This window comes from Anopheles nili, chromosome 2, assembly GCF_943737925.1.
Source record: "Anopheles nili chromosome 2, idAnoNiliSN_F5_01, whole genome shotgun sequence".
Lineage (NCBI taxonomy): Eukaryota > Metazoa > Arthropoda > Insecta > Diptera > Culicidae > Anopheles > Anopheles nili.
In genome coordinates, this window is record NC_071291.1 from 68,669,748 (window position 1) to 68,692,558 (window position 22,811).

Consider the following 22,811-nt stretch of genomic DNA (forward strand, 5'->3'; position numbering starts at 1 on the left):
CGCCTGGAGAAGAGACGTCGTTTTTTTTTGTTTGTTCGTCCGCTGCCGGACTTTATTTTATTTAACGCGCGCATTCGGGACGATTGAATGATGACCTTCCAGAGACCATCTACGGTGGTGGCGGCTTCCTTTCGGGCACGGGCCATCAAGTAGACGAGCTGGTTGTGTTCGAGCAAGATCCAAACCAGAAAATGGCACAGTCGAAAAAAAAATACCGAAACGCAAGGAAAAAACCGTTCCCGTGGATCCGTTCCAACTGGAAAGCGAAATCTCACGAAAAAAATGCCCACACACACTCACATGCGGGTACACGCTGAGTTTTCGCCGGGAACATTTCGGGCATTCCCTCTCCATGTCCAGGATGGGCCGGGAAAATGCCGTTATGGAATGATGAAAAACGCGACAGGCGGAGGATCAAAAACGGTACACCGACGAGTGCGGATTTCGATGACCGGGATGTGAAGTGAACTGTTGGAATGGGCGACCGAACCGATACGGACCATACGGCATGCATTATGAAGCAGCCCTACAGGATAGGCCCTTCCTGAAGGCTCCCCAAGCTTCGACCTGGAATCGTCGTCCACTTTGTTACAGTTTATCTTTCGAGGCATGTTTTTTGTGCATTGTTTTGGACGCTCTCTCGCTCGCTCTTTCAGAATTTCATCGTCGTGTATTTGAGAAAAAAAAGCTCAACCGTTGCACGGAAGGCTCGTTTACCGAGTGACCGCGTTTTTGTCGTTCTCCAAATCTGCTCCCAAATCGAATTTGGGCACACGCTTCGTCTGAAACCATCCTTCAACAGTTCCGGCGTCAAAAGCTGATGATTGCATTCATCACGGGCAGAAGTGGCTCACCCAAAGTCGTAATTTGCATTCAATAGCGCTATCGGACACCTTGAGCGAAATGCCAGGCACGCTCCTGGACGCAGGACCTCCACAAACGCGCACCCGTGCACGGGCACACACTTGTCCTCGAGGATTCAGGTTCAGGTTCGGGCACGAAACACGTCACATAATCATCGTGAGAGCCAGCCTAGCCAACGTTTATCCACTTATCCGTGTGGCCCTCGAATCGAAGCGATTTACGGAAACGCCCAACCGTTTCTTTTTCACCCGTTTGTGTGTGCGCTTTTTTTCTTTTCAAAACTTGAACGCACAAAACGTCCACGTGCCGGACGCACCGTTACATGTGTTCCGAGTGTCGGATTAAAACTGGCACTTTTGAGCGTGGTGCAAGAAGCGAGAAGGAAAAAAGTAGAATAAAAAAGGACTAGCAGGACGCCACCCATCGATAAAGTACCGCCGATAAGATGTCCTGCGAGCGTGCCGGTAGTGATTCAAATACGCCGATAAGCACCAAACCCCTCACCGTATGGCTGTGTGTGAGTTGGAGTTTTAGTTTACTTTTTATCATTGCGCCGTCGCACACACGATCCTCGGGAGTTTGTTTTCCGCGTTAGCGCATTCAAGTGCGGCGAATTTGCCACCCCTATTCAGGGGTGCGTGTGTGCCAGCACCCGAACGAAGGGGTGAATCAAATTACCATTTTGCCATTTGATGATGCACCGATAGGCCGTGGCGTGGTTCGGCGGGTTCGGTGGTATCGAATATCCTATTAAATTATATCATTTTGTAGCGAACCGGTCGCTGTTGCGTGCTGCGAATTGGCTTGGCCACCTCCCGGCTTGTTTGATTGGCAGGGTTGAAGCGTTCGTACCGAGGGGTTCGGATGGCGTAGCGCTGACGGTTGCTCATTTGGAATCGAGAGCAGCCTCGAAAGAGAGGGTGCATGCCGACGAATGAAAGAGAATGGTGAGTTTTTATTTCATTCCACCCCTGAATGCTATTATCGGTGCGAGACCGGTGATCGGAAACAATCGCGAAACCCAAACGGGCACTCGAGGGCTCGTTAGTGGCGTGTGGGATGGCTGTGTAGGAGTGTGGGTTGTTCGCCTGTTGGATCATTAATTCCTATTACAAATGTACCCATCGAAATGATGACCAACCTCAAGGTCGCCGTTCCTTGAGGAAGTCCCTCGGAATTAGCCCGGCTAGACGCGAACCTGTGCCCCAGCTTCCCATTTATCTAAAGCACTTTATCTATCGACCCTTCAGGCGATCGGTGAGAGTCCGTTTTCCCCCATTTCGACGCGCGTTGTTGTCTCGGGCTCTCGTTCTCTCATTCCCTCTCTTGCTTTGCCATTTCCGACCAGGCTGCAGTGAAGATTAGATCCCAATTTATTATTCCCCCTAACAGCGCGTCGTCGACTACCATTTCCACGCCGTGTTTCTGCTGTTCGGCTAAAAATTTCCGAAAGCTGTCATAATTTCCGGCTCATCCCTGCCGCAACCGGTGTCGGGTTGCACTGCACCACCCTTCGAAGGTCCTTGCCACGCCTGAAAGGTAGGCAACCCGTCGAGCGGCCCATTAAAAACCGGTCACCAGGCCCTGCTGGCTGGTTATCCGGCTGGATTAGCTCCCGGATCAGTTAGTTGTAAGCCGGGAGTAATAGATTTTTGCCACACCGCAACCCAGCTACGAAGGGATTTGTTGTCCAGACCAGCCCAAATACCCCGCAATCCACGGCCCGCTTCAGGGTCACTCGGTGAGGTCCCGTTGATGAGCTTCATAAATATTCGCAACCCAGAGGAAAAATGGCCAGATTGCTAGCGTGCCCGTAATCGAACCATGTCCTTTGCACAGCTTCGGTGGAGTGTAAAAAAGCGGTGTCACCTTTTTTTTGGCTGCTATTTCCTTTCTTAGCCCCTTAGCCCCACGGATTTACCACACAAGGAGCTATTGTCCTTGCGCCGTACGGTCGCATTACACCGGGGTTTCGGTAAGTAGAGTTTAATTGATTTACAGATGTTCGATTATGCACCCTGGACAGATTCGGGGGTGTTGTTGCGCATCAACCATCCCACATATGGGAGAAATCGAGCGCCGGTGGGTTTGGCAGGGCTTTCCCGAGCTTAAGGACCCGGTTTCGAGTTAGGCCCGTTTGGGAATGGTTTGTTTTGGTTTACGCTGGATTAACCCAGGATGAGATGGCACAATTACGAAGGGTTTGCTCAAGGATAAGAGCAGCGCTGGTCATAAAGTTTGTTTAGAAAAGAATCCATTATTTGCTGTAAGGACATGCTTAAAGGACACAAAGTGCTCCGAACCAGCGCGTGTCTCCATGAAGTCTGTTACATAACCTTAAACAACAGCCATCAGGACCTCTTCGTCCAATGCTCACGAATGATTTATGATCCTGAGCACGTCCCAGCGAAATCTGTCACCGGTAGCCACGAGAAATTAGCGACCCGTGCCAACGATCCTTTTCCTGCCCAATTTGAAACCATATGGACACATCCGCACGAGCACAAACGCCAACTGTCAGACTCGGTCCATAGCAGCGACATTTATCATTGCCCTTCGGTCGACTTCATTAAGAAAGCGCACGGTGGATATAATGAACTCGTTGGGACACCCGCCCCGCGTAGGCTGCAAAGTGCATTCCAATCAAAACAACCATTGTTGCACCAAACCCAACAGTGCAACGACGCACTTGACACTCCCGGGGTCGACCCTTTTTCTCCGCTGGCACCGACCCTGGCCCTACCGACGAACCGCCAGTCCGAAATGTATCAAATGAGGCGTTAATTTTTGATTTGATTCACTCGCTATTATTCCAGCTACCGACTGAGGCCACGACAACTGTCGCTGGTGCTAGAGACCAGCACGAACGAGCCCCCGGATCTGCCATATGGCTCGCTGGCAGGAAGATCGAGAGTTTTTCCTTAACCCTCGGTTTGCGAGCAAATGTCAAACACGCGCTTCCACGCGGGGGTCGTTAACAGGCCCGAAAAAAGGGGGTGTCGCAGTGAATGATAGATGGCCTTACGCACGCAAACTGAAGGGTCGAATGGTCGTGTGTTCGTAGCCCGGGATGCTGCTTCGGGATGAAGTTGTTAGACCTAGCCATCATTCCGGCCTTTACCAGACTGAAAATCTGGAAATTGATAGTCTTGCACCGCCTGATCCGAGCACAGGCTCGCGGTATTCCGTGTGCGGAAGTAAATTGTTTAGAAAAGTGTAAATAATTAACTCGCCGGAACTGCGCCGCGTGTACCGAGCGGGTCCATTAAGTATTGAAACGAGCAGAGAAAGTGCAGTGCTCACGGTGCAACGTTGCATTTTATCCGTTTTCGCAGCAGACACACATCGGTGGCATCGACCAGTTCGAGCTGTCCGGTTCAATTATTCAACGCGGCCGTTTCTTCTCGACCGGTTCCGGTTGGTTCGGGTTCTCCATCCGCTTTCCGTTGACAGTTTTATAGCACGGGGCTTGGGCACTATTCTGCCCTCTCGGTGTATCGAGAATCGTTTAGGTTTCGAACGGGCTTCGTTGCATCGTTAGAATAAAACACCACCAACGGGTTTAAAAACCATTCTTACCTGTTTCGTTACCGAGTCGATCAGCCGCACGAAGATGTCCTGTTCCTGGCGGGCTCCTGCACACAACAGAGTAGAGAAATAAAAGGATATGGTGTGAGTGCGAGGGTTAGAAGAAAATGTACAACCAAACGGTTTGGTGCAAGACAAGATGGTAAGAAAATAATCAAAATCGGTTTTCGGTTCAGTTGTGTAGCTGCTACCGCCATTTCCAAGTTGGCCACGGACAGTGACGGTGGTTCAAAATTTAATAATACTTCTTCCGAGACCCAACCAACTGGAACAAACTACTACTGCCCGACCACATATGGCCAGGATAAAGGTTCGTTGTAATAAGATTTAGTCGTGCCGTGTTCAATAATTGAAAACACCATAAAACGGCCATTCGCCGGATTCGATAGCGCTGTGTCCGGCTATTCAAATGCACTTCTGTCCCCAAGGAACGCTCCTTCGTGTGAATCAGGGCCGGATCGAGCAGGGCTCAAGAATCAAAACACTTAATTTTAATTGGATAAATTAAGGAGATAAAAAAGTTGCTCCTTTCTCGGTAAATTCCTAGCCCAGCCCCTCCTGGATGTCCTGTTTATGGGGTAGAAACTTCAGGGACTGGTAGGGAGTTGTCCGAAATCTTATTTGTTTATAACACGCCCCGGACACTGAAGGTCCGGTTGGTATGGGTTTGGGGAAAAGAAAGGCACCTACTGGCTGGCAAGGACTCACATCCACGGACGACTAGGAGGGGGTGATTTAATTTGGTTCCTTCGTGCGATACAACAAACGATCACACCAACGCGGTTCATGCCCAGCGGCTAGTTTGAAAGATCCGTTTCCGGTCACTTTCCCCAAGCACAGTCCGGTGACTTTCTCCAACACTACTTCCTGCGGGCAAGAGTAATTGTTTGTATGATTTATTATAAACAGAAACAAACGGGAGCTCGAGAACGGACGCAACAGTAATCTGTAACGTGACGGACATCGTAAAACAGCCAGTGGTCATTATTGTCCCACCGGTGCTGGACAGGATTACCAACACGTCCTGGGTCTAACAATAGCCCCAGGGACTCACGGCGGGTCCCATCGGGAAATGGGGGACCGGTGATCGGGGGATAGTTATGAAAAATGAACCAAAATCGAACGCTTTTGTGCTTTTGCAAGCGCATGGAAGGACACGCAAAGCGATGATGCATTCGCGGTATCGTTAAGCGAATGGGTAGAGATAATAATGGTTAAATAATCCACGGTTTATTTAAAGCTACGCGAGAACGAGCGAAAATAAAGTGCATTAAAGACTGCTCGATAAAGTTGGAGGAAGTCGTTCGAGAAGAGGACTATAAACATCGTTTCCAAACTCAACAAGTGCAGAAGGGAGAAGGAAAAATTTTTTCGTTATAAAACTTAACCACAACCTCATGGAAAATCTTCACCTACCTGGGGACACATTTTAAAACACCTCCAAAAGAATCATGCTCTCAGGAGAGGACTCTCGCGATGATAAACACGAGCTCGAACTTGCCCGTTACATGAGTTCTATTTCTTTTTACGTTCGTACCAACAGCAGCACGCTAACAATGTGCAAACACAACCGAAAGAGGCGAGCATGAATTATGCAGTTATGCTAAACGGGGCGTGCGCATCATCCACCTGGATGGATCTGCTCAAAGAAGTACATTTTTGTTTCGCTTTTCCCTGATTCTCTGGTTTATGATTTTTCCGAAAAAAAAATGTCCCGATTTTCTCCTTTTTGATATTTTTTAAATTTCGCTCAAAAACCTCTTCATTCTTTTTCATGTTAGCGGTAAATGATTATAAACAGATTCCGCCTACACTTGGTATACGCTAAAACATATGCTAATTTGTTGCGCCGCCTCAGAAGGACGACGGTACGGTTGCACTATTTGCATATAAATTATGCGCCACGTCCTGTTTGCACGTGGCGTAACCGGCCACCGAGCAACCGAGGATCGCTAACGAAGCGTTGGGGGCTAATTAAAACTTTACCTACTTCGAGAGCCTCCGGGGAGCCTCTGCTCCGCGGGAAAACCCTCTAGCGTACTTACCATTAGCGTACAGCAGCTGCAACCGGTACTGGATGCCGTTGTTCGTCTTCTGGCCGTCCGATTCCTGCGGAAAAGGTACGAGAAAGCGCAGTCAGAAAGTGTTGGCGCACGATACGGCACGCGGCTGTTGCGCGTCTTCGTTTTGACCACCATATGGAGATAGGGAGTAAACGGCCCCTACCTGATCCTTCTCGATGAAGCCGATGAAAGCGGTCCGCTCGATTTCGATGGGCTGGCCGGCACGATCGTACAGCGCGACGACGAAGTGGAAGAAGTTCGACTTCCGCAGGTTGCTGGGCGGTTGCTTCTCGAAGTGAGCCCGTCCGATGCCCAGGCTGTGGAGATGGTGATAACGGAAAGCAGAAGAAGAGAGAGAGAGGCGTAAGATTTAAAAGCACTCGATAGCACGAACGACGGCAGCCTCGTGGCCATTGGAGCCCGCTAAATCGAAACGACAACTTTCGAGCGACCCAACGCCCGAAAGGTAGGCAGCACGTGAAACACGCGAACACGAGCTGCATCAGAAACGGAGCGAGATCGGAGAGCTGTAAAATTTAATTGAACCGTACGTTGCGAAACCGCCGGATCGGGAATTTCGGCCATACACGGTACCGATGCAATGCGTTCTGCAGTGCCACAGAGCTTAGGTTGGCCAGTTTTATCAGACCTTGCTGCAGGGCCATTCGGTTCCTGTTTCGTACGGATCGTTCGCTCTTTGGCTAATCGGACGCCGGGCGATATTAAATTTATGATAACTGGTTCCGTGCTTTTGGTGGGTTCAAGCTATCGAATGTGGCAATGAAGAAACGCGCGTGTAGCGAACGCTGTATCGGACTCCCGGGTGGGTTTCGTACCGTGAATTCTAACGACAGCGCACCGTCAACGGCCCCAAGGCACTGAAATGTCTTTATCGCAACCGGGGAAGCCTACTCAACATACAGAGGTCTATACTGGCCACACCGGAACACCCGATAGAAGTAGAAGAGAGGAGTCGAAATCGTCTCCACTACGAGTATTGGTTAGTTTTTATTCATTGTCCTGCTGTTAGTGTTCAAACCCACTAAGTGTCAGATTCCTGCTCTACACGCTGGTTCACAAAATCGCGATGGCGTGCCAAACCGCGGATTCGCCACGTACACACACACACTTCCTGCTACATTGTACGATGCTCCTCCTTACCTCCCCGTCATTAACGCGGCCATCCCCCGCATCCGCGGCCATTAGCATTGCAAAGCAGTACAAATTTATTCCAAAGCGTACAGCCAATAAAATTTCATCGAAATATTGATAATACCCTTGCGGGCAGAGTTGGCGCGATCGAACCCGCGTCCGGTGAGAAGTGTCGGAGCATAAATTGTGCGGCCAGCAAACACACGGCACGGACACGGCCAGTTGTGTGCGGTTGGACAGTTATTACCACTCGCGCCGGTAGTTGCAGTCGGATTTGGATTGCACATCCCCGGGACCTCGGGCGGCCCGGATTCCTATCGGAAAAGGATGCGGTCGTGGTGGATTATGTTCGGCATGCCCCCGAGGGGCCCGTCGATGTCGGTGTGGACCTGGGTGTGATGTACGGTGTGCCGGTGAGTGTAGTGGAGAATGGCAAAAATGCATAAATGTAGCAAGCGCAAATCGAGCGTGAGGTGTTGATTGAGGCTGTTTGTTTAACGCAACCGCCACACATACACGAGCAGGGCGTACGGATGCACAGCCAGGATGCGAATAATTCGTGCCATTAAGCGCAGACGATAAAGGCCTAATTGCCGGCGTTTATGCTTTATTTGCAAACGATGTCCATCTTTATGGTGGGATGTGAGTTATACTATCTCGTATAACAGCCGGCTTTTGAAGTTGTTATACTAAAACATCAAATCAGCCTACTACAAACGTATAACGTTGCGCTCTTAGTAGGCTTTTAAAGCCCTTTGAGAAAATAAAAATGGAATCCTAGAGATGGTGCGGGTCCACAGCATCCCTGTGAAATTATCTACACAGACGCCATGTTCAAAAATGACCAGAAAAGGATGCATCGCAGGCTTATGCAGTCCAGGATAAGTTGCACACGTTGCACAAGCTGCAGTCACCCAATGCCAACCCCACACGATTCCAAACGCATGTGTGTCGTTCAATTCCGATGAGGATTTCGCCTCCCAGAAACATCTGCTCCGTTGCTGAACCCAAACGGCACGCACCGACGCAATAAACAAAATATGACGCCGCACAGCCGACAACGGTTCGAACTCGGGGCCTGTTCTTACAGCCGCAGAAGTATCGTTTGTGAATTAGCCCGAAATTAGCCCTTCGTTCGGTTGGTCGGTCCTTTCACGTGGAAGGAAACGACTCCTGGACGGTTATCCCTCGCCCAAAACGAGCGTACCATCGTCCCCGGTCACGGCAGAACACCAATTTAAATTGGTTACTAATCAAATTTATCGGTTTTGATAAATTGTGTGACACTGGCCCATTGCCACTACCACCATCGCTTGGGGCCGCTTTAGCATCGTGTTCTCATTCGGATCGTGTCGGTTGTCCAAGCTGTCTAAGCTCCATACGGTGCAGTACGTGAAAAGGTCCTGGAAAGGACTAAAAAGGAGCGTAGTCATTCGGATCGAAACACTCCGATCGGTGGAAGTGGAGATAGGTTATGATTCCGGAGCGAAAAATCACAAACGAAAATAAAAGTCATAAAACATCCAGCATCCGAATTCGAAATGCAACCGAAGAAGAAGAAGAGCAAAAAGAAAAGGAACCCCTTTCGATGGTGGTTAGCAAGAGGTACACTTCGGACTTTCGGCCGACAGGACCTCATTGCTTTGGGGATGGAGTTAAACCGAACTCGATTCGATGTAGGTGAATAATTGAATTACGATGCCCAATTGTCCGAGTGGAGTGGGTGTGAGAATGAACAACGCACTAGTGGCCCTCCGAACACGGCACGTGAGCCGAAAGGACGAAGAAAACGTCCTCAAAAACCCGGGCCACATCGAAGACAACTGCAACCGGGATAGTTGAAATCCGCTGGGGAATCGTCCGAAAAAAAAGACGTACCATGCCATAATTCACCGAATTGGATCCACCGGCGATGGCGATGTGTGATCGAAGTGACACACTGCCCGAGCCTGATAGATGTTCCTTTCATTCGACTGGAAAGGACGAAGAAGAAGGAGGCACCTTTCAATTGATGTCCCTTAAACCGATGTCGAACATCTTCGTCGTGCACCGCGTTGGATGTTTCAGTTGGAGTGCTCGTTTTTCCACGTGTCCATCGAAAATTGGCATAAAATATTCAATTCCAGGTGGACGAGCTTCAACCACCCCCTTCCTACCAGCACCCTCTCTTTTCCCACCATCCCTCGACTAGAGGTCCTTGCTTAAAGGCGACAAAATGGCGTGCCCGCACTCGCGGTTTTAATTTTAATTACTCGCGACATTAATTGAGCCACCAATTGACAGATCAGCAAACAGATCAGCTGCCCTGGCCACTCTTTCACCCCTGGAATATCCCCCAAGCGAAGGGTGAGAAATTAATCCCACACCATTGTCGCGAAACCGACGATGGCCACGTTCACACGAACCGGCGTGTCGCAGTCTGATGGTGCCGATAAAGTGATAATTTTCATTTTGGGCTCTCGCGACCACCGCGACCGAAATGTGATTTGATTTATCCGCGAGGCCTGCGTTGCGATCGGAGCAAATTATGGCAAATTGGTACCGCGGATCGATCGCGGTGCTAAATTAAATACAATTTCCCTTCGTTTGCCCTTTGGAGGGTCCTTCCGAGGTGTTTAATTCGATTATGCTGACGCATCTGCTCGGTGCGGGAATTTAATTAGCAGGTGAATTATCCGCGGTTGTGGTCACATTTTTCCCACCACAAGCCTGTTTATCGGTTGTTTGTTTGGGTGTGTGCGTGTTTAGTTGGTTAGTTGGGTGGTTTTAATTAATTACATCTCAAACCCAACCGACCCAATTGCCTTCTGGAGAGGCACCAAAGCACGTTTATTAAAGCGCTATTGAGCGTCCTTTTCTGAATTCAAATTCTTTGCAAAACGTTTGAATGAGCTTTCGAAAAGGACTCAAACATCAGTCGGTAATTAATTCTCACCATTCCCAAACCGATCAGTCCCTGTTCAATCGTTGTCAATCGGACGCTCATTTTAAGCCCCGGAAAATCCGGCCCTCAATCCACTCCACCCAACCGTCAAGCATCATTAACCGACACTCGATGAAACCGTAAACTCTCGACCAAACACCAAAACCCACACCGATAAGGCCCCGGTACCGGTTGTCTGTTTGGAGCCAAACCACAAATTTGCCACCCAACGTGTCCCCGAGTCCCGTGGTTGCGGGATTAATTGAATTTGAGTTTAACCTCATCATTACGCACCGGCATCGGTTGGGTTTTGGCCGGAAACTGAGCACGTTGCTGGATGCTGGTGTGACGCCAGATCTCTCTCTCTCTCGCCCTTTCTCTCTCTCTCTTCGAGGACGATGTTGATGGTGCCATCAGCGCAACCCATCAAGGACCAAATCGATAGGACATCGACACGATACCGACCATCCAGCAGACATTAATCGCTGAACCCGATGTCGCCTGGCGTGTCGTCATCACTCGGTGGTCGAATCAGATCAGCTTTCCACGGTGGCTTTCATCGTGTGGAAAAGCCTCAGCAACCAGGGAAGGGGGAGTGCAAATAAAACAGAAACCACCCGAAAAAGCACCCCCAACTGTGTTTGGTCGTGATGTGCCGAATTATGGGCCGAAATTGCGTTGATGATATGCTCGTTTGACGTGTTCGTGTTTGGTGGTTTGTGTCGTGATGACGTGTTTGAATTGGCTCGTAAAATGGCGTGCCAGTTGGTTCGATTGGAATCGTAGTGTGAATAGGGACATTTGCCTAAGTGTGTTGGAAGTAGAGAAGCTATTTCCAGAGGTGTTATTTTTTGACAATTCTACGGAAATATCCCTGGTGGGATGTGGGTAAATGCTTTTTTTGGCAATTCAAATTTAGCTCCGATATTTTTACCACTCGGAACTAATCGTATAAAGGTTAATGTTCGTTTTTTTGCCATTCTAATTTAGTACCAAAAGCCTTCAATAGATCGCGCACTATTTCAGTACTGCGTGGTTACCATTTCGGCAAGAAGCATATAAATACTGCCATTTATTCCCGTTCCGAGTAATCTATTAATGGGTATTGTTTCGCGTGCGTTAATAATTGCGTACCGAGAATAAGTTCGTCGCCTAAGCTCACATTATACCACCCACGCACACAATCGGCCCACCACGTTTGTCCAGCAGGCAGGGAAAATAGACACGCGCGACATAAATGCGATATTTTTGGCAACATCCGAGCAGGTGAGATTAGGCAGCCACCGCGGCGAAAGGACCCCCAGAGGTCTCGTTGGGTGGAAGGTAAAAATAAATTAGCTCTTAACACGCGCGCTCTCGCAGATGGAAGCAATGCGGAATGGGAGCATACTCCTTGCCGACGGATGTGCCGGTCAATTATGTATTGGTCGCTATTACACGGGATTAGCTGACGATTTTATCAATTTATTATCTAACCTTAATGAGGTTCTAATTAGGTGGCCCAACAGGATGCACTAATTGTTAGCCGAAGCATCGAGATGGGAAGTCGTTTGAGGTCGTGGAAAGCACAAAAGCTTTGCTGTAACAATGCACTTAAGTTATTGTAATTCTTTTTAAAAACCATTTTCTTCAATTAAATACTTTTTCATGGTGAAATGGATGTCGAAAGTTTGGCAGAACTTGTTTGTTCACCAAATCACGGTGATAAACGCAGCATTCAAATCATTCGTGCAACTTAGCACTGACATATTTGAAGCTTCTTAATGCCGCAAAAAGTGCAATAAAATCGTGCTAACTAAACGAAACGACACCAGAGCATTTACTCCCAATCTGTTTCGAATAATGATTTCTTTATCTTCTCCCACAATCGCTTATCTGCTTCATCATCTTGGCATTGATAGCCGTTGAGGTAAAAGTTGTCTGACGTGGTTTATTTTTACCCAGCTACCATCCTGCCACAGAGCGAAACTCCGTCGGTCTTTTCGCTTCGCGAACACTCGCGAAGACGTGAAACGAACAAAAACAGTATCTCGCAATCGCCACCACCCCAAAAACAGCAGCGGACGCGCAACAACTGCACGAAAAACCGGGAACTGCAGAAGCTAAACGCAACCAGATCAAACGGTTTCGCTTCGCTCGTTCGCTCTGGCGGACGGTCGTTTCAATTTGGCCCTTCCCCACCCATCCGTGCCATTTCCCGGGTGGGGAAATGGCTTTCCTTTTGGTGGAGTTGTGGGAGCATCACGGAGCAGCAAAACCGCCGAGCGGGTGTTAAAACAAACATTCGTATTAGTCACTTAACACCCACCTCGCTCGGGACGCCCTGAGGCCACACCGAATTGGGATCCTTTCTTGGCCCTGAAAAGCATCTGCTCCGCCACACCAACACAACGAACGCGAACCGCTTTTCCGATTGAAAGAGGGGGAAGTTGTGTTCGTGTGTTGCCTACCTTTCAGGCGCGGAAAAGCTGGAGCTCGTTTTCGCGTAGTCGCGCTTGGAGCGTGGCGTCCTTTTACAGAGTGCACTTTTTTTGTTGCTTTACCTTCCCACCCATCCACTTCTTCTCTCTCTCTCTCTCTTCTTTCCTCTTTCAACAACTCTCAGGCACCATCATAATCGGCAGTATCAGCGGAAAGCACAGTTTTAGCGAGCGCACGATAGCATCGCAACACAATGCGATGACGCGCATCATCAGCGGGATATCCGCAGCACGCGGTGACACTGAAAGCCCACTAAAATGCTCCCCATCCCTGCGCTTGGGCGCATAAATTATGCGGGAAAATCGCGATCATAAATTCATAGCGCGCTTCCGCGGTGGTCGGAAAATCGGCGCCACCGTTTTTATCGCCCCGGAGCGATCTTAATTGCCGCATCACGGCCTAGATCGCTGGAGAGTCCTGGGAAGGCTGAAGTGAGGCTCAGAATCCGCGACTCCATCGTGTCAACGAAACTGTCATGGCGTGATGATTTATGAACCGCGCAAAATTTGCACCAACTCGGTCCAAAACCCGCATTTAAACCGTTTGGTGGCTTAATTTGGCGTACTTATATTTAAGGATAATTGCCACTGGAAATTCTCCCTACCCAAAAAGGTACTCCACTGTGAGAAGAATAGCGCCCCAACACAAAAAAAGGAAACACCAAATAAGACACTCAAATAAAACAACGAACAGTAGTAGGCTGGTCGGCTTACTTTGCCTGATCGACGGCTGGCTGCATCCAGGCTCGCGCCCCCAGCGGTTCCTCCTTGAGTGACGTCATCGGACCACGGGGTTGATTCATGTCGGCCCCGGTGGGTGGCAACCCGAACATCATGCCACCCGCCCCACGCGGCACCGATGAAGGGTACAATTTGCGGCCCCATTCGAGCTCGAGCGTGGGCCAAGGCGAGGCCGAGCTAAAGCCCGGCACGGTCTCGTCCGAACGCAGCTTTAAACCGTTATCGTACACCGTGGACCACAATTTTCCGCCCTACGCGTGCCGCGGACCGTGGAAATGGGATGGGAGGGTGGGTTTGGAAATTTCCCGCGCTTGGATAAAAAACAGCGTTTCGTTTGTTCGCTAAATTCACCACAATCGCACTGGTTCACCACTCTGGTGAAAGGACACACTCGCGTAATGACACACTCGCGCACACAAGCACACAAACACGCACTAAGTCACCGAAACACACTATAGCACGCACACACACACACACGGTGCGGGTTTTTAACCGTTCGGGATAACGCCCGGAAAAGTCACGCACTGATTATCGAGCGTCGAGCTTCGAGCGCCCGGAAAAGCGCACAAGCTTCTCAAGGCTTCGAAGGATTCCGTTCAGCTGCTCATCGATCGGACTCGAGGGATGGCCGTCTGGCCGGTGGAGCGCACTCTAGAGACTTCGGTAGAGACGTCCCTGGTGGACTGGCCGCGCCCGGAAGTGCCCACGCGTTCCGTTATCGTGCGAGCTCGCGTGCGGACCGTCAAGGCGAAGGATTCGATGCGTACTGGGCGTAAGCGGATGGCCAGCTCGGTGTGGGCCCCGTGTGCGATCCCTCCAGAGATTGTAAGCGTTCGTCCCGTGTGGCTGCGAAACCCCAACTGAAAAATTTCCGCACGGACCAAAGTTACGATCGGCCCAGTCGGCTGTAGCCCTGTGTGTGCCGTCCTTGTGTCGTGAGCGAGATGGCAAGCACATCGAACGAAAGTGAGTGAGAAGGCACGATGCAGAGCGGTAGAAAGAGCAAGGAAGCGTGCGTGCGTGTGAGCACACAGCAGCCAATCTCGTCCCTTTGACGGGATTCGGGTTGGCGCGCGCGATTCGCCCAACGTTTTTCCCTGCCGGCTCGCGAGGGCATTTTCCACGAGGTGCGCGTCGACGTGTACGCTCGGTTCGTCTCGTTCTGGCGCACGTGTACGGACACATCCGGCCGGTCGTCCTTTTCGGGGCCCCAGGGCGCCCGTTAAGCGACGCTGGTCCCCGCAGTACGAAAGGGATATCTCCGGAGTGAAATCTCATCGGTCCCAGTAGGCCCCGCCTTAGTCCCAGGGCGGAGGTTTGCGAGCGCTGTGCAGGGTCGTTTTTCCCGTCTCGCTTTGGTGCGTGCGTGAACCGGAAGCTTTCCACCGTGTGAGGTCACGGAAAATGTCCCTGGGCGCGAACGGACGGTCGGTTGTAGCGAAGGGCTCGTTGGAAAGTCAGGTGTTCATCCAAACGGTGGCTTTGAAGCAACCGTGTGGGGAAAATTAGACCTTTCAAGAATCGGTGATCGGCTTGCGGGTTGATGTTGGGTCAGTTTCTGCAGCGGAATTGTACCTTGGAATCTAGGAGGTTTTACGATTAACTAGATGGGAGAAATTTTGAGGAATCATGAGCATAGCAGTGTAGCCTTTACCTTTACCTCCATTAGAGTTAGATATTAGATAAAAATTATGACAAAAACATACAAAAAATGTGAAATAAAAAAGAAAAATTGTTTGAAGGATATCATTCGGGAGTTATTACAACATTTGAAGAAACTGATTTAATAAAAATCTATTGAACTAAAGCACTGAACATAATTTCTATTACTTTATTTATTAAATTATTTAAGATGAGTTATTATTTGAAATAACAAATGTTGAAACGTGATCATACTTAAGAATGTAAAAAGGCTCTTGGTTTTATTTATTAGTTTTCAAAAAAATAACTACGATTTTTCTAAAATTTATTATTTCTTAAATATCTCCAACAATTACGCATGCATTCCTTCTAAACTGCACTCTTAAATGAACACCACATCAAACCTGTCCGTGTAGATGCAGCTTCATTCCCTACCAGGATAAAGCTCGCCAAAGTGTTCATCGGGGGTAACTTTTCCGCACAACATCCGTACCAACCGACATCTCTTTCACACACACCCTCTCTCGCTTGCACACATTACAAAAATCACCCCTAAGTCTCCTCCCACTTTGTAACCAGCCACTCACACCCCCGATGCGCAGATACACCAATTTTCCCTCCAACCCTACGCTGACTGTAGCCATAAAAACGTGCGACCCGGAATTAGAGGGAAAAAAGGCACGCGCAACAAACGAACCGCAGCGAATAAAAATGCGAAACCAAACAGGAAGAACGGGAAGAGTATAAACTTGTTGCGCTTGAAACGCGCCGAGCCTTCACCGTGCGTATCTTTGCGCAAAATTGCGCCCATGCTCGAAAGGAGGCGTGTTTCGCGGGTCCCTTTATTTACGGGTCTTCTCGCAGTTCTTACTTCTTTCGTGAAGGATTCCTCGAATCCTTCTCCACACCCCACAAATAGGCGCCTGCCTTTGGAGGGCTTTTTTTTTGCTTGTGTAGCGCTTGAAGACGATGAAAAAAAGCCTTTTGCCGCTCCTCCACGGGATGTACCGGCTTTTCAGGACCTCCTTTCCGTTTGCGTCCGTTGCAGATGTAACCGTGGAACATTCTCTCTCACATTGTGCCTGTACCGTTCATTTTCGCTAATGAAGAAATGATTGGATTGCACCGGCGCTGCTGCACTGCAGACGTCGTTCCCGTCCGAGCAACGTGTTTGTTAAAAAGATCCTTGTTTTGTGTTTCCTTGAAAAATGAATCGCACGTTCCATCCTCACCTCCATGGTCCAGAGCGTACGTGCTCGGAGATGCATGATTTTTCTTCGCCATTACATCGGTTTGATTGTGTTTCAGGGTTCGTTTGAAGCCCTTGTATTGGGGTAGAGTTGGCTGCTGCTTTGGTTTGGGTCCAAATATGCCGGGAATGACGCTGGTTTTGGAGTGGATACAAAAATTCATGTTGGAAGGGTTGAGAAAGTCTGGAAAAACGAACAAACATAGGAATTTAACACGCTGGTAAGTGTTGAACGGGTCAGTAAGTGCTATGTTCATTAGTGCAACCAGCGAATTGGTTGGAAGCATGTACCACAGGGATTCAAACTGTATTGTTGTAAGCGATAAAGCAATTTAAAATTATTTTCATTCAATTTTGTGACGGAATATATTCAAACTAAAACTGATGCCATTCAAGCGATTGATATACAAATACATAATTTAAATATTCATTATATTCCAGAGCCATTCGATCCCTGCTATAATGGAGAAACAATGGATAAGCTCCTTATCAAAAAAGCCCCTCTTCTTCCTGTGACAAGCGGAAGATGATTTGTAATGTGCAACAAATAGATATCGATATCTCGCCGTCCCATCAGTCGGTCCAAGCACCCAAAACTATTAGATAAACGGCCTAGCAGCTCACCGAACCCGTTTTCTCGATAAAAAAAAACCCTGTATCCCATGTGTACGATACCTCGATTTGCCTGGAATGGGGCAGAAAAAAATGCGTGTGTGTGTGTGGCACCTGGTTTTCCCACTCAATTTCCCTGGGAAAAAGCCCGCAGGCCGGCCGGTGAAAACGGTACCGGTATCCATCTTTGCGTTGTTTTATTTTTCCCCCACGTTACAAGCCCCGAAGCATCGGATTTTCGACGCACTGGGTCAAAAGCCTGGTCCGCTCTGCTGTACGGTCGTAAATACATCCCGTGGTGACACATGCCGGGCGCATTTTCCGATCCATCCATTGCGAGGCAGGCAACCGAACCGACCCGTCAATGCCGCCTGAAGCTACCGATGATTATCACCCTGGCTGGTTCCGGGGCCAGGACAAAAAAAAAGCCGGCAAAACCGAACGCCTACAACCCCTTCCGAAAGCGGACACCCCTTGACCGTCTCTGTGGGAACGACACCCCGTCCGGTCGAAGTGCTTGTACGAGTGGACAACAGAGTGAGATAGAGCGAGAGAGTGAAAAAAAAGGATACCAACCGGGAACCGAGTACCACCCCCACAGCCCGAACCCGAAAGGGGTTGATTAATCCCATTAGATAGTGCGCTGACCGCAAAAAAGCGGTCCACCCCGCTGGGGACTCATAAATTCATCAATTTCTAAATTGACCAGTCCGGGTTTCTGCTGCCTGGTTTGGCCAGAGCTAGCGTCCCTGGGAAAGCGCTACAGGAGGCTGGAATTTATTTGCTGCGTCCTGCGTCCAAACCGATGCACACGTGTGGGTGTATGCGGGAGATTCAGATTCCACCACCAGGACCGGAAGCGACCGGCAACACATGGATTCAATCAGCTTCGCCTTCGATGTGTGGCCGATTTGGGCCGGTTTCGGGTGGTTCCGGTTTTTGGTTAAAGCGTCATAATCGCCCGATGAGCGGCGCTTCTGGTCGGTAGGGTTTTCCGGGCTGCCTTCGGGAGACTTTAAATCTCGCAGGACCAAACGTTTGGAGATTGCCTCTAACGCCGCTCAGGGACTTACGGAAGGATGCCAGAAGCGATAACTTTTTCCGGTGAATATTGGGTGGGCTTAATCTATCACTTTTTTAGAAACATTACCATTTTTGAGCATTTAAATAACAATCAATTTTATGAATTGTGTCGAACACCTTTACAGCTCGTTTGGATGAAACCTTCACCTTTACAAACTTCAGAGAAAACCACATACATTTCTCAGAAATATAGTAAAAAAAATACATCGCTGCAATGGGCAAACTGCTGGAAACGGAAAACTCCACTGTGGTCGCATCATTAATCATACTTTCCGCACACATGTCATGGTTTTAGCACGTCGCCAAACTTCTCCCGCATGTTTTTCTGTTTTTTCGATTAAAAGTAGCTGCGAAAAAATAACAAGGATTTAGCTGTTAGACAAACGTCGACCGGGTCATCGTCGTTTCCATTCGCTACCGGAGATCCATGGCCACAACGAGCAAGGATACGTACGGCAACATAAAACACACCGAAAACAAGAAAAAATAACTGAGCCCCACACATACTGCCGGTTCGTGGGCAATGCGGCGATTGGACGGCCGCGAAATGAATGTTTGGTAAATATTCCATTCAGGTGGCCGGACGCTCAAGTCCCCGGAGCTTTTCCACAAAGCAAGGACTGTGGACGTGCGGACGAGGGTGGCCGAATTCCGAAAACCAGAAGGCACGATAGGAGTGAATGGGAAATTGTTAAAAATATCGTATAGATTGCGGCGAAGCTGTAAATCTATCTTGGTCCCGGGGTCTCAATGGCGATCAAGTAGGCGATGCCATTCGCTGAGCTGGCGTGACATGGCGGAATCCAGCGATCCAGAGCCTACCCTGATGAACAAGACACAAGAGAAAAGAAAGAAAGAGGCAAAACGTACTCAACGGGCAAACATTTTCGGGCGGACCGGGAAAAACAAACCTCACCGAGAAACGCGTCACGCAACTAAACATACATAAATACAAATTATTAGAAGCGTACACAGAAGCGACCCTGCGAAGTGACTGGCCCTAACCAAGGTGTCAAGGTACCGGCGGGAGGTCGGCAAAGGTCGATAAGGTCTCCAAGGAGTGACCGAAAACTTACCATCAAACCACCAGGTGGTAAATCCCTTTCGGTTGCGTAGCTCTGTCTCGCTCACGTTTACACACCGGCTGGGGCGAAAAAAGGATTAGCCTAAAGCCAGACCCGAGAAGGGCCAGATCCTGGGCCAATGGAAATAATGTTGGGCGATCAATTGCAAAGTCAAGCGGCTAGGATCAACAACGGAAAGCGAACCGCATCTTCGGGCGGCCTTCAGGACACCATTTGGTGGGATGAGCCGGAACTAAAGAGGTTATTTATGGTGCGCTGCCATTGCAGCCGTTCGGATCATGTGACGGCTTTTCGAAAAGAAACCAACATTCTGCGAGCATGCTGAAGAGATTAATGCGTAAAATTCTACCTTCAATCAAAAGGATCCTCATTGTCGTTCGATTGTGCGGGGGATTTCATTTGTTTAAACAAAACAAATTTTGTGCTACCGGTTTTAAGCGCAACATAATTATTTAATAACTCTAAGTGGATTTCGTTCGTTACACTATTGTGTGAGTGCCGCATAATGGCGATTGTTTGATGTCTCCCGGTCGCTTGTTTACTAAACACGAACGTACTGCTTTAATTGAATGGACATTGTCTAGCAGGAAAGTGAGGAATAAAAAATACGTCATCCCCAAATCGCATCTCACACTTTGAGTGGAATTAATTCGCCTCTCCGCAGCTACCACAAACATGGCCAGTCGGCGTAACATCGGCCCTTGGCTGTCAGTAATTCGTCTTCCCCGCGACCAAACCGGGCAATAAAATGCAACGGCCGATGCTACAAATTACGGTGGCAGTGCAGCAATTGCCATTAATTAAAATAAATTGTAATGCCACCTTGTTCCTGGTTGCGACCGACCGATCGGTGGCGGGTTCCATAAATTTCACAAAAGCTCGCGCAAAAATATTTCAACCCCCATCCCTTAGGCGCATAATGCGTCCTGGATGGACATTGTGCGATATGTTTGTGCCTCCACACTGACTCATGGAAAAACACACGCACCTGGTGAGTTGGCAATTGGGATGAATTGAAATAATAATTAATAATTTTACGATCATAAATAAAACAAATTTAATGATGTGGGGATTTTCCCCCGTGCTCTCGTTTGTTTATTTTCTTTTCGCCGCTTTTTTTTGGGACAACTTTTCCCGGAATTTTCCCGCTGCTGGCCGTAATTCCCAGCGCTCGGAAATGTATTTCGGCACCGCCGGATGTCAATTCCCAGCTCCGAAAAACGAAAACTGAACCAAAAAAAAATACACCGCCAAGAATGTGCATAATTTTTCCCGGTGAAAATGAACGTGAAAGGGACAGATGCAGGGAAAATGAAACCCTTCCGAACAATCAACAATCGATTGGGAGCTGGAACTGGGCCCATACATTACTGTTTATTAATTTTCCAATTGATGCATTTGTTTTATTGGAACGTGCGTGCTCACGCGCGTGTGTGTGTGTGTGTGCTTGATGAGGTCACAATTTTCGGTCGGTGGCTTTTCGGGTTTCCACTTTTGTCGCGATTGTTTTTGGCCATTTCACCAGTGCATGTTTTCACCTCGTTCTGGAGATGCTTTTTCCCATTCACACTCCGTTCGTTTGGAGTTCGGAAAAATTCGCAAAAATTGCAAAATGGATGCACGGGTGGTGTGGGTGTTTTCCCAGCCCGAAAATAAAACAATTCGATTCCACATCCGTACCGACCTATTACCGTGAAGGGGCCCCGAGTGAGTGAGTGGCCCCGTGGGGGAAGGGAAAATTTACTGCCACCTACCGGTCCGAGATGCATTTGGAGCCGGGGATGGGGGATTTTGGGCAAGTGATTAATTTTAAACAGGGACAACATTCACCCACACGCTTCCTTACATCCTTCCGCCGGGAAAAGCCGGGATACATCCGGGCCAGGGCTATGGTTTATGCTAAATTTATTCGCTCGAATTGACCGAATCGACATAAGCGACCGGTAATATGGTAATTGTTATTGGTCGAGCTGGTCGTATTTAAATTAAACATGAAGTCGGAAGGTGGCCATTTTTTGTGTTCCATTGTTCACATCTCGGCACCCCCAGTTCCGCGTGCGCCAGTTCCGGTGTGGAAGGGATATTTTTCCACACGCCGATAATTGCTGGTACGCATTTAAATAAACTCGGAAGAAATTGCAAACGAACGCTGGGAGATTAAATGCATCGCCGCGCTGGCCGTGGCACCGTTGGAAGGCGACGGTTCGATGTGTGGTGAATGGCATTAGAGCATTTCTTTAATCTGTTATTTCCCTCGGGTACCGTAAAGTGTATTGCCTTCGATGTGGATGCCTGGTCAGGTTGCGGGAGTCACGTGGACCGGAGTGTGTCTCGGATGTGTTTGGGGGACGACGATGGTGGTCGGTTATCGGGCGAAAACATGGAAAAAGGAATCGTTGGTGCAGCGGAAAGCGATGAAAGCATGATTTCGATTATAGACTTTTATATAGATTACTTATTCTTCATTTTGCATGTTCGATATTGAACGCTCGTGTCGCTTCCATTTTCTTATGTGCGACGCCAAAATCAAACACATTTTCATCATTATCTTACTGTCTACCATATTGAGAGATATTCATCAACTCAAACAGCATCTTTGAAGAGTAACATTATACAAGAGATCTGAGTGAGAAATAAAATAAGATTGTAACTTGAGAATGTAGCAGTTTTAATCTTTGTTCTCAAAATGGCAATTTTGTTCGCCAGCGGTAATACAAAACACCCAGTGTCTAATACAACTTTGACGTGTAAATTACTTAATTTCGCATCACACATCACAATTCGTTACTCGCAAGCGCCACAGTTACACCGTGACAGGCTCATGCAATTTAAATTACGTTCATTTCCCTCTGCAACAATAAATACAACCAAGGCGTTTCAAATTTATGCACTTTCTAATCCCTCCCAAATAATACCCCAACCACAAAACGCCCACCCATTCGTGCCGTTCCGTAATGGTTATGGAGTGCAAATCTGAAATATTGACGAGCATCATTACCGCGAACCGCGAAACATCGGTACGTTTCAACCACGCGAATCCATCTCAAAGGAAAAATCCCCCGAAATAAAAGCACCCATTGGCAAATCCAATACCCCCCTGAAAGCCAGTGACTTCCAATAAAACGATTACGCAAATCATCCGCGACGGGCTGATCGTGCAAGGGCGTGGAATTAATGGTCCCTGTACGGATCGGGAGCGAGCTGGAAGTCGTTTGAAGGAAGAAAAAAAAAGGCAAAAAGAAAACATGTGCATTAAGAATTATGCAAAATATGCGAGCGATGCCTCGAGATAAAAGCCCGATGGAAGGCGCTCCTTTTTTCCACGTGTGC

The 22,811-nt window shown here is 48.6% G+C and overlaps 1 protein-coding gene across 1 annotated transcript in view; it reads right to left on the reverse strand.

Moving 5' to 3' along the window:
* Positions 1–13,906, reverse strand: part of LOC128720391 (transcription factor collier) — a 46,541-nt gene extending 32,635 nt beyond the window's left edge. The window contains exons 1-4 of the mRNA XM_053814059.1: positions 13,785–13,906; positions 6,679–6,832; positions 6,498–6,561; positions 4,444–4,499 (exon numbers count right to left, since the gene is read on the reverse strand). Coding sequence (XP_053670034.1) covers positions 4,444–4,499; positions 6,498–6,561; positions 6,679–6,832; positions 13,785–13,906 — 396 coding nt within the window. The remainder of the gene's footprint in view (positions 1–4,443; positions 4,500–6,497; positions 6,562–6,678; positions 6,833–13,784) is intronic.
* Positions 13,907–22,811: the final 8,905 nt, after the last annotated feature.